We start from the raw sequence: 12,681 nt of genomic DNA, 5'->3' as shown, positions 1-12,681 counted from the left end.
ACACACACACACGCATACACACACACACACACACACACACATATATAAATTACAGCCATTTTTACACAGTCCCCCACATTTTCAGAGGCTCAAAAGTAATTGGACAAACAAACATAATTGTGAATATAATCATTATTTTTAATACTTTAATGCAGTCAATGATTGCCTGAAGTCTGGCACCCATAGACATCATCAAAAACAGTGAGTGTTTTCCCCTGGAGATGCTTTGCCAGGCCTTTTACTGCAGCCTCCTTCAGTTGCTGTTTCTGGGTCTTTCTGCCTTCAGTTTTATTTTCAGTAAATATTCCATTTATTTGCCTTGAGAAGCTCTTGGGTTGTGTTCACATTATCTTTTGGGTCATAATCCATCTGCACTGTGAGGCGCCATCCAATCAGTTTTGTAGTATTATGCTGAATCTGAGCAGATTGTTTAGCCGTAAACACCTCAGAACTCATCCTGCTGCTTCTATCAGCTGTTACATCACCAATAAACACCAGAGACCCAGTTCCATTAGCAGCCATACATGCCCATCCATAGCACTGCCTCCACCATGTTAGACAGATGATGTGGAATGTTTCAGATCATGAGCCGTTCCTTTCCTTCTCCACACTTTTCTCTTCCATCATTCTGGTACAAGTTCATCTTGGTTTCATCCATCCAAAGAATCTTTTTCCCAAACTGCTCAGGTTTTTTCAGATGTTTTCTGGTAAAGGCCTTCCTGTTCTTCAGTGTTACCAGTGGTTTGCAGCTTGTTGTAAACCCTCTGTATTTAGATTCATGACGGCATCTCTTGATTGTACACTTTGCCAATGACGCGCCGACCTCCTCCAGAGTGTTCTTGACTTCAGTAGATGTTATGAAGGGGTTTTCTTCACCAAGGAAAGAATTCTGCGATCATCCACTTTAGATGTCTTCTGGTGTTGGTGAGCTTGCCAGTGCATTCCTTCCTTTTAAAAATGTACCAAACTGTTGATTTGGTCAATCCTAATGTTTCTGCCATCTGTCAGATAGGTCTGTTCAGTGTTTTCAGCCTAATAACGGCCTCCTTCACCTGCATTGACACCTCTTTGGTCCGCATGCTGAGAGTTCCATGGACCAGCTACCAAATGCTAATTTAACATTTTGAATCCTATTGTCTGCATCATCTGACATGAAATAGTGACAGAACCGACCACACCTGGCCATGAAACCGTTTGTCAGACAATTGTCCAATTACTTTTGAGCCTCTGTAAATGTGGGGGACTGTATAAAAATGGACATAGTTCCATAACGGTTCATGTCATATTTTTGTTTTATCCATTTAATTAAAGCTGAAAGTCTCCACTTCAACCACATAGTGACTGCTTCCATTCAAATCCATTGGAGTCGTGTAAAGAGGCAAAATTAGAAAAATTGTGTCACCGTCCAAATACTTACAGCCCTGACTGTATACTACAACTTTCCAACCAGACACCACCAGCCCAACGACCAGCAATTGCCGATATATTCACACATGTAGTGTGTGTGTGTAGCACGGCTCTACAACTGCTCGCCCCTGCCATTGTTCCAGCTGGTAGATCATCTGTTCAAGCAGTGGATTAGATCTTGGTTAGTCTTTCCATCCATCACCAACTCTGGTTTGGTTGAAATGAACCCTTATTTCCCCGCGTTGAAAATATGCTGACTCTACATGCTGTTTTCCCCACCGTCTCTCTCTGCGTGCTGAGCCGTGGCTGAGCAGCTCTCGCTCTTTGGAGGCAGACCATTTAATTAGCTGAATAAAGTGAGCCCAAAAAAGCCAAATGGCAATGTACTCAGCCAGTCGCTGACATATTCCACCAATCCCCCAACCAATATACACACACACACACACACACACACACACACACACATAAACAACTCGCCAAAAGACCCTTTTTCTATTTGTTAACATTTAGCAATGAGAAGTAGAGCCAAGCACAGAGCTCCCAATGCTCATACACTCATACACAAAGTTAACAAGCTGCCTGTCCTTTCCCGCTTTGCTTTGACAGAAGCCATATTCCCTCAATAGCTGAATTTCTTTGTGAAATATGATTAGTGCGGAAAGCAGAGCAAATAAGAGCTGGGGTAGTTTTTGGTGTGTTGCCTTCAGAGAGGCCTTTGCATTGCTTGAGCGGCCTCTCAGCTATTTTAACCCGAGTCAAGGAGAGTTGAACTAGGACGCCTCACTAAGCGGGGCAACAGGGGGATTGAGCAGGCAGATTGTTGTACTGCTGTAGTGGAGTCTCATCTTCTGTGCCTCCTATTTTTCCAACACTATTCTCAGGGGTCCAAGGATGAAATAAAGTAAAAAGAGTAGAGAAATGCCCAGTAGAGTCTGTCTGTAAAGCTTGTCAGTCTGTGTATGGGCTTGAAGCCCATGGAGTGTTATAAATCAGACGCTACAGTATGCCCTCAGCCAAGAGTCTCCCAGTTGAACAGAATCAAACATAGCCTTTCCACAACAATAAGGAGAAAGCAAAGAACGTTTACAATTTTTTGGTTTTTTAATTGTACGTTTGCTCTTTAATAGTTAAAATTAGCATGAGCTCTTAATAGTTCAATTACTTTTGTTATAAATAAATAAAAAATAGAAAAAATGTGACATCCTGACAAACCAGAGGCTGTTCTCAGTGACTGTACTTGCTCTTCCTGGAGCTGCGAGCTGTTGGGCTCAGATTCATTTTTAACTGCTCAGCTAAAACTATTAGATATGCAAGGGAAAGACGTTTTAACTTGTACAGCTGTCACCAAGCGAAGTCGCTGTAACATCAGCCCTAGGTTTCTGAAGAGCCATTGTGAAGCCATTGTGAAGGGAGCCGGGTAACGCAGCAGAGCCGACAGCTTGCTGCTAGCAACATGGCACAACTTTTTTTTTTTTTTTTTTCCCCACCAAGCTGTGAACAAGCTTATTTCTGCTGTAAAATTGGGCATTTTAACATTAGGCTCTATGGGGATTGTTTTGCTTTTGGAGCCCGCCTAGAGTGGCCATTTAGGGAACTCCAGTTTTTGGCACACAATTGAGGGTTTTTATACTTACTGGCATGAACCTGCATGTGGCAGGATGAACAGCAGAGCAGAGGACTGGTTCCGTCCTCTCCAATGTGATAGTTGGTGGGCGGAGGCTCAGTGTTGCCTGCACCAACGCTGAAGCACATCTCTGGGACCAGGGGACGCGTCAGGCGGGGAAAGGAGCCATGCTGGGTGTCATTTACAACAAAACTGTCTTTGTGTGGCTGGAACGGCCAGAGGAAAGAAGATAATACCGTTAGCGGATTGTATCCATGTCAGCCTTCACAATGGTGATGAATGGAGAGAGGATGGGGTTATTGTTGTAATTTGTAGTTCTAAGAGTTATCTATACAGTTACGGTCTTCCCATTACTACAGTTACACCTAAACTGCTACTACTCACACTACGGACTTCACAAAGGCCACAAACCTGCTCAACGGAACAACTACTACTTCAAAAATCCCGACCATCATTCCTTCACTGACACATATGTGCTTTAGTTGCAGTGTGTGGCTGTACCTTTGTGTAGGGACAGAAGAGTGAACAGATAGCGCAGTGTGGCTGGAGTGCTGCCACTGCAGCATTGAAGGCCTTCTCTGCCAGGAAGTTGGGCGAGTGATTCTGCCACAGGTGCTCCCGTTTCTTCATGTCACTGTCCAGTGGCATGGGGGACGACAGCTCTGTGGGTAAAAAAATAAATAACAAACACACAAATGATTTGCTGCTTCAAAAGAAGACATCTACAATATGAAGTAAGTGATGCACACTGAAGAGATGTTGGAAGATTCATAATTGGTAATTATTTTTATTTTTGTCTGAAATGCATGTGAAGCATTTTTGGAAAAGCACAAGGATGTTTTTTTTAGAACGGAGCCCTTACCAAGAGACACAAATTCTGTTCTGTTCCAGACAACAACACCACCACTTCAGATATAATTGGCACAGGCATCAACAACTCGCTGTTGTGGGTCTGGAATCAATTTTGCAGTAAAGCCCCCTGAAGCTACTGATCCAGACAGTTTGTTAAACCTGGACAGAAGGCAGGAAGAACTCTTTATAAGCTTGCCATTTAACTCTTTATGTTCTTCCCCCACCAGCCCTCTCTTCCCCCTTGTTCCCTATCCACCCTTCTGAAGGACATGCCCCGAGTCAGGTCCCCCGTCGCGGACATAAAGTGACTTTGAAAGCAGGTAATTGGAAGTCATGATCCCCGGATCAATAACTGTCCGTCAGAAAATGAAAAGAAAAAGACAGAAGGGAGGGGAGGGAAACGAGGCCTTGATTTCATTATCCCCACAGGGAGCTTTGGTCCCGTTTGTTTTTCCTTTCTCCAGATCAATAATCAAAACAAAAATGGTTTCTTCTTCATTTTAAGTACCTTGATGGAGAGGACACCGAGTGGGATGAATAATTAAGGGGACAGAGGAATGACGACAGATGAATAATAGTCAGTGTCAGAGGGAAGGAAGGCATGGGAGAGCTAGAACCAGGACTGGGGGGGAGAGACTCCAGTAAAATGAGAGGTTTTCTAAAAGGGAATCTGGTACTCGGATACACCAACGTTGTTATTCACAGGGACCGCCAATAACAACATCAAATTTAAGTTTCTTGTAGTTGCTCAAAAGAAAAACGTTACATACAAATGATACAGATCTTAAAATATAAATATATTTACAATAAAATACACTCACGGTTGAACAAATGAGCAATGACAAACACACACCTTTGTCGCTGGTCGGGTCTTGTTTGAGGATGGACAGAGGGGAGCGCATGGTCGGCTTGCTGAGGGGGTGACGGCGACTCTTCACCTTGGAGAAGGATGCCTGATAAAACAAAAAGATTGTTTCATACCGTCGTATTTTTACATTTCTTTTCTGTGCTTTTAACTTTGCAATATACAGCAGTAAACACCAATTTCAAATTATAAAATTAAATTAAATTTTAATATATTAAAAAGCTGTAATTCACGTGTTTTGCTGTGGGCACGCTGTAACTTTTTTTTCTCATACAGTGGGTACGGAAAGTATTCAGACCCCTTCAAATTTTTCACTCTTTGTTTCATTGCAGCCATTTGCTAAAATCAAAAAAGTTCATTTTATTTCTCATTAATGTACACTCAGCACCCCATCTTGACAGAAAAAAAAACAGAAATGTAGAAATTTTTGCAAATTTATTAAAAAAGAAAAACTGAAATATCACATGGTCATAAGTATTCAGACCCTTTGCTCAGTATTGAGTAGAAGCACCCTTTTGAGCTAGTACAGCCATGAGTCTTCTTGGGAATGATGCAACAAGTTTTTCACACCTGGATTTGGGGATCCTCTGCCATTCTTCCTTGCAGATCCTCTCCAGTTCCGTCAGGTTGGATGGTGAACGTTGGTGGACAGCCATTTTCAGGTCTCTCCAGAGATGCTCAATTGGGTTTAGGTCAATGCTCTGGCTGGGCCAGTCAAGAATGGTCACAGAGTTGTTCCGAAGCCACTCCTTTGTTATTTTAGCTGTGTGCTTAGGGTCATTGTCTTGTTGGAAGGTGAACCTTCGGCCCAGTCTGAGGTCCAGAGCACTCTGGAAGAGGTTTTCTTCCAGGATATCTCTGTACTTGGCCGCATTCATCTTTCCTTCAATTGCAACCAGTCGTCCTGTCCCTGCAGCTGAAAAACACCCCCATAGCATGATGCTGCCACCACCATGTTTCACTGTTGGGATTGTATTGGGCAGGTGATGAGCAGTGCCTGGTTTTCTCCACACATACCGCTTAGAATTAACGCCAAAAAGTTCAATCTTGGTCTCATCAGACCAGAGAATCTTATTTCTCATAGTCTGGGAGTCCTTCATGTGTTTTTTGGCAAACTCTATGCGGGCTTTCATATGTCTTGCACTGAGGAGAGGCTTCCGTCGGGCCACTCTGCCATAAAGCCCTGACTGGTGGAGGGCTGCAGTGATAGTTGTCTTTGTGGAACTTTCTCCCATCTCCCTACTGCATCTCTGGAGCTCAGCCACAGTGATCTTTGGGTTCTTCTTTACCTCTCTCACCAAGGCTCTTCTTCCACGATTGCTCAGTTTGGCTGGACGGCCAGGTCTAGGAAGAGTTCTGGTCGTCCCAAACTTCTTCCATTTAAGGATTATGGAGGCCACTGTGCTCTTAGGAACCTTGAGTGTTGCAGAAATTCTTTTGTAACGTTGGCCAGATCTGTGCCTTGCCACAATTCTGTCTCTGAGCTCCTTGGGCAGTTCCTTCGACCTCATGATTCTCATTTGCTCTGACATGCACTGTGAGCTGTAAGGTCTTATATAGACAGGTGTGTGCCTTTCCTAATCAAGTCCAATCAGTTTAATTAAACACAGCTGGACTCCAATGAAGGAGTAGAACCATCTCAAGGAGGATCAGAAGAAATGGACAGCATGTGAGTTAAATATGAGTGTCACAGCAAAGGGTCTGAATACTTATGACCATGTGATATTTCAGTTTTTCTTTTTTAATAAATTTGCAAAAATTTCTACATTTCTGTTTTTTTCTGTCAAGATGGGGTGCTGAGTGTACATTAATGACAAATAAAATGAACTTTTTTGATTTTAGCAAATGGCTGCAATGAAACAGAGTGAAAAATTTAAAGGGGTCTGAATACTTTCCGTACCCACTGTAAATCAGTAGATTCTTTTTGTGGATTTAATTTGTGTATATTTTGCAGTGCTATCAATTAACCTACTTTAACTGAAACTGTGTCAGAAAACTAAAACGTAGAGGTTCAGCTCTACTACTTTAGATCAGCCAGCTAAATATTTGTGCAGTAAAATACCAACAACTGTGGCTTGAGATTAATAAACGTTTGCTGCCCTGTTGGATACTAACAACTTGTTACAACTCGGGGACAAATCGAATCAACTTAAAGCAGAACAATCTAACATGGGTGGCACTCACATCCAGCTTGTTGTCTGCTGGGAGATCACTCTCCCCCTCCTCTGGTTGACCGACCATGGAGTTCTTTGAAGTCTTGATGCTGGATGTAGCAAACTGCTCAAATGCTTCCTCAAACCCAGTGATAGCGTTGTGGATAATTGACATCTTCTTCGACTTTTTCTGCTTCTTTTTCTCTGTGTCCTCAGTCAGGTTCTGTGGTTTGGCCTCGGGTTCTTGGCAAAAAAAAAAACAACAACAAGAACTTTAGAAGGGTAGTGATGGCTGTTGTGGCAACTAGAAAACCTGTTGCGACTATTTAAGGTGCGATGAATAGCAATTTAATACTCCAAAGGATTATTTATTGCTTGCAAAAGCCTCCATGTACGCCTGGGGAAGACGCACATGAGACTGAAGAGAAACAGGTTACATTGCAGCTTATAGTTGAATGTCATTATTATTGAAGTGCAAGCTTATCAACAAGGTCAGAACACTCCCGCTCCCCCTTTCAAATAACATTTATTTTTACAATTAACAGTTAAAATGATGAAGGCACCTGTACATGACAAGGTAGTACAACATTTAAACCATTAACCCCTTAAGATTTCACACTCCTCTTTGCTCCTATGAGAGCAAGGCTTCATTCTTAGGTTATACTTCATTATGTTTTGGCAGCACATGAGTACTTAACACAACAATTCCCCTCGGAGCAGTGAGGGCTCATGAAAAAACTTTGAGGAGGCTGAAAAGGTGATAGACAGCATGAGGTACTGAGATTATTAATGGGGTGGGGATTGAGCTGAGACGGGATGAATTTGGAATATTCCATCTGGAATGATTTTTGATAGAGTTGAGTTATCCACATTTCATAGTGCAGCTGCAGTTTAAGAGATCACGTCCACGTTAATCTAGTGACATGTCCTGGAATAACACCTCATAACTTCCTGTTTCGTGCGTTTACTCAAACAAACAATCTCTTACTGCTTATATCGTCCTCACCCTCTACAGCTGGATTCTCTGCGACTTTGGCAGCAGCTTCGGCAGCCTCCTGCTCCTCACGCTCCATGGCCTCCAGGGTCATCATGGCCTCCTTGGCTAGACGCTCCTCTCTCTCCTGCCTCCGTTGGGCCTCACGCTCCTCCACCTGATGTTGGTACTCGGCAGCATTTAACTCAATGCCTTCCTGCGCCAGCACCTTCACCTCCTCCAGCTTTAAACGACGGACTTGCTTCATCTTCTGCATGGCCCTGGAGTGAAACACGATGACCGTTATAGATAGATCTAGATCTAGATCTAGAGATCGATCTATAGATAGATCTATATAGATATAGATCAAAACCTTCCCTCCATGTTGCCATTTGCCCTAGAGCCAGCAAAAGTCCACCAGATGACTTTTGATGGCAATTGAGCGGGTAGCTCTGGGTGTTGTTCATTTGCATATACTACCCACATTGTAATGATACAAAGCTGGTTAAAAAATTGCCAAAGTCCTCCTTCAAGACAATATATATAGTGTGACCTCTCACCTTCTCAGGACATTTGCTCTGTGGTTTACACGCTGCTCCCTCCAGCGCTCTAGCTCGGGGCTGCTGAGCCCAGTGGCCTTAAGGTGGTCCAACACCGCGGTGTCTTTGCCCTGCTTCCACATCTCGTAGCGATCCGGCTGCAAGCAGCGCACAAACACGTCCATGGAGATCTTCACCATGTCTTTACGACAGGTACACTGGAGAAAAACAAGTGGAGAAGGAAGAGATGCCTGTATGTTAAGACTGGAGAATAGCTGCAAGCAAACAAGCCTACTCCTCTACAGGGAATACTGGTGTTTGTCTACAGATGGAGCAGGTGCTACACATATTACAATATTACTGACGAAGAATCCCAAACAAAAGAATGGAAGGGGGTGGTGAAAAGCGCGTCACTGCAGAAATTCCATTTGACGGAGAGATTGTTCGTGTACTGAAATTTTATGCATTTACATAAAGAATATGTCGTGTTTTATAATGAATGCATCATTAGATCTATTTCTATGACAAGTGTGCTATGCACTCTGCCAAGAAGGTGTCTTTATACTCCCCGCTGAAGAGGTTTTACTCTTTGCAATGAACAAGTAAACATTATGAATATGCTCCAATTCTGCATTTGAAACATTATATATGCAAATCGCATTAATTATGATACACCTGATGCAACTTGATTTCATCCGAATTATATCCCAGAATGGAGGGAGCTACAATAGCAAGGTTAAATTTATGCAGCCAGTGAATAGGGTTGACAGCCGTATTTGCTAATGATAGTGATTTTTTTAATCATATTATACATATTACTGCAGTGTGGAGTGAGAAGGGCATTTTGTGCATGAACACGTAAAAAGAGTCAGGGTCCGAGCCTAGCACAACAGCTGTATAAAGATAAAGACGGTTAGTACAAACCAAAAGTGGCGACTGTTTTAGTCTTTAGGTTTAGCTCTATTGAAACGATGACATGCGCCGAGTTTGTTGTGCTGCATCTGGTGACTGGTGAAAGCTGATTGGGGCAAGATGAAAGACAGAAAGTGGGCTGAAAAGGTTTGAATAATACATCACTATAATCTCTGTAAGGCCATAAGTGTACAGTGGACAATAATTGGTGTCCAATGGGGATGTAAATATGCATCAGGCTAAAAGATGGTAGTGAGTAAAATGGCAGCTAATAAGACTTTGGTCAATGTGGTACTGTGTAGATGGTAATTTTGGCCATGTGCAGATAGTTCAGGTGTAAATGAGCGCTATCTGTGTGAGATAGCCGTATCCTATCAACACCTCAAGGTGCCTCCACAAACCTTAATAATGGCATTATGCATCAATGAATCATTCTGCTGAGTAGAGAAGGGAGGAGCTGTAAAAATGAAACCACAGTGCCGAACAGAATGCAAGGTAAAGCAGAGAAAAGTTTGGGAATGAAGGAAACAAAACGAAGGAGATGAAAACAAACAAAGACGGGTGAAGACAGAGACGAAAATATTTCCTTCCGTGTTTTGCTTGCTGCTAAAAACCTGGCCCTATTATTTTATGAGCTGTACTGAGAGCCTTATGTTCAATTACTGGAAACACGGCGACTCAGCCTCCCCAGCAAAACAATATCCAGCCTACATCTCATCTAGACACCACTTGACAGACGGAAACATAAAAACAGGGTGTGGAGTGGAAGGTGTTGGAGCAGAAAGTGGGAGGGCAGAAGGGGGGCGAGTGAGCATGAGTGCAGCCAATTGCTACCATCACGAAACCTTTAGCAAAAACATCGACATGCCATGAAAACTACAAATGCAAAAAGAACACAAAATAAGTGTTGCTCCAACACTGATTGTACTTGGCAAAATGTGCTATTATCATTTGTAAAAAGGATATAAAAGGCTCATTTTATTTTTATGAAACTATTAAGAGGTTATGGAGATTGTTGCCATCCTCAAGGGCCAAGATGAGTTACACTTTATTATCTTGTAAAAACTTAATTAGAGGAGGGAAACAGATTTGGAGATGCACAAGATGTGGGAAAACAAAAACTGGCCCCGAGGCAGCCGGTCAATGAGCCCTGAAGTATACTTGGGCTCCTAATGAAGCTAAATCGTTGGAGTCACAGAAGACCTCGAGCCTGGGGACTCGATGAATTAGTGGACACATTGGATGTGCCAAGCACTAATAACAAAACAGGCGTGTATTCTGACCCGTCTGACCCGGCCAACAGTGACTGGGAAAATATAATTATTCAAAAGCCTTGATGCTTGCTTTGATCCCGCTGTGACTGATGACGACAGAAATAACTGATGATGATCTAAGAAACAAGAAGTATTGGTGAGGGGATTTAAAATGCAGAACACACTGAACAGCAGTCCTTTATACCTTCCAACGGCCCATGCTGTTAAAACCTACTGTGCAATGAGACAAAAACATATCTGCAGCTTAAGTTGCCCGTTTCTGTTCAACGAATGTTTCTACGGTTTAAATACTGACTAAATTGCACTAATTTTGTCCCTCATTTATCTCCTAATAAACACCCCCATTCACCAGCAGCTGCTTAACATGCTGAATAGAAAGGGGGAGATAAAATAAACTGTAAGCTATGTAGAAATGTTAATTAATGCGTGGTGTATGGCTGTCACAACTGTAGACTGCAACTGGGTGCATAGCAAACAGTAGAACTAGCACTGCATTGCTGCATCCATAGAGTTTGTTTTCTCTTGTAAATGTCAGCAATATTTCTACTGTGATGAAACAGCATCCACCAATCTCACTGTGTGTCTCCGTCATTGATTACAATATGGCTGCCCTCTATTGGCAGTGAATGGTGGCAGGGTACACTGGGTATTACACAGCTTGCCTTGAAACTGAAGTCGCCAATAATCATCTTTTTATGGTCGTTACCAAATATAAAAACCTAGTTTGCTCAAGAGATATTGAAAATGTTTTCTTTTCTGTTTTTGTCCGTGGCTCTCTGCAGTGTTTGCTACAATAACAATCATGCTTTATTATCTGTTTGCAGTGAGCCGACCACACATCTAAAATAATGCATCGAGTTGATCGTAATCATGGACATAGGTTACACATAAACCAAGTCTAATACAAATTCTGTATGTCTAGTCACAACATGTCTGGGTTGGCCCAAACAAGACAAGTCTGCAAACTTTTTTTTTTTTTTTTTTTTTTTTTTTTTTTAAAAAGAGTGTGGGTCCTCAGCAATTCACTTTTAGGATGAAAAAGTGATGCGATTTAGTCGGAGAACCAAGAGGATGATTTGTGCTCCTCTCGCAGACAGAAAAATCACAGCGGAAGCCTGAGGGAACAGCAGCAAAGTGTGACAAAGCACCACACCAACGGAGAGAGGCAGAACACAGAAACTGATAACATTCAGCAACATAATGGTGCTGCAGACATAACTGTTTTCAGAAATAACCTGTAAGGTTATTTTTCCATCTTCAGTGGGCTCAATGCTGAGCTGTTTGCTAACAAACTTGTACAGTTAAATATGTAACTCAGTATGGCTACTAGTGCAGCTACTTCCTGCTTTAAGTGATTTTCCTGTTTATTCCAAACCAACTAGTTTAAATGTTTACCTGAATTTCTTTCTAATCACATGGTGGCACAGATCAAGATGGGCTAAACTTCTGAGTTTTTGTCCCTGGCATCTAATGTGAATGTGATTTTCTGTGCATGGATATTGATGCCTGGTACATTGTTGTTCTGATTTGGTATAAGCTGATTCCTACAAAAGTCAACTAAAGTCAATAGCCTGTTTGAAGTTATTTGAGTGAGATGCTGAACCCCTGTGATACTTTATAAAAAGGCTTATAACTAATCTAATGCATATTCAGGAAGGTTGAGGAGAAGGTTAATTAAGACTGCAATGTCGGAAATAATAGAAGTATAAGTAGATGCACACACAGCTTGCAAGGGTTGCTGACAGTGGGCCTGCTTTGACCGCAAGTGTGTGTTCGCTTGGTAATTCAGACAGATGGGTCAGCAGTTGGGGAGTCTGTATTTAAGAAGACTGACATGAAGCATGCCCGAGCTCACTCTCTCTCTTTGTGTGCTGGCAGCCCCCAAACAGTGACAAATTCAATCTCGAGCCCCATCGTTCACTGTCCCGTTTGGCGCCGACAGAATAAGGCTCAGTGGGGAGAGGACGGAAGAGGGAGGGGAGACAAGCCAAACGAGTTAACAGATGACTGTTTGAGCTTAAGAGAGAGGGGGGGGGAGATTGGGGGAGTTAGAAAGACCAAGAGAGATACGAGAGACTTCAT

At 42.5% G+C, this 12,681-nt stretch overlaps 1 protein-coding gene across 2 annotated transcripts in view; it reads right to left on the bottom strand.

Annotated features, from left to right (window-relative positions):
• Positions 1 to 94: 94 nt before the first annotated feature.
• kdm4b (lysine (K)-specific demethylase 4B) overlaps positions 95 to 12,681 on the bottom strand; it is a 34,714-nt gene continuing 22,127 nt past the window's right edge. For both annotated transcript variants that reach the window (XM_031859505.1, XM_031859506.1), the window contains exons 9-14: positions 8,435 to 8,631; positions 7,908 to 8,155; positions 6,933 to 7,144; positions 4,737 to 4,836; positions 3,533 to 3,693; positions 95 to 3,237 (exon numbers count right to left, since the gene is read on the bottom strand). In XM_031859505.1, the coding sequence (XP_031715365.1) occupies positions 2,950 to 3,237; positions 3,533 to 3,693; positions 4,737 to 4,836; positions 6,933 to 7,144; positions 7,908 to 8,155; positions 8,435 to 8,631 (1,206 nt within the window). In that variant the 3' untranslated portion in view covers positions 95 to 2,949. The remainder of the gene's footprint in view (positions 3,238 to 3,532; positions 3,694 to 4,736; positions 4,837 to 6,932; positions 7,145 to 7,907; positions 8,156 to 8,434; positions 8,632 to 12,681) is intronic.

This window comes from Anarrhichthys ocellatus, unplaced genomic scaffold (assembly GCF_004355925.1).
Source record: "Anarrhichthys ocellatus isolate YVR2014 unplaced genomic scaffold, GSC_Weel_1.0 scaffold22, whole genome shotgun sequence".
In the NCBI taxonomy this organism is placed as follows: Eukaryota; Metazoa; Chordata; class Actinopteri; order Perciformes; family Anarhichadidae; genus Anarrhichthys; species Anarrhichthys ocellatus.
The sequence above is the reverse complement of the archived record's forward strand: the minus strand, read 5'-3'. Positions and strand labels throughout refer to the sequence as shown.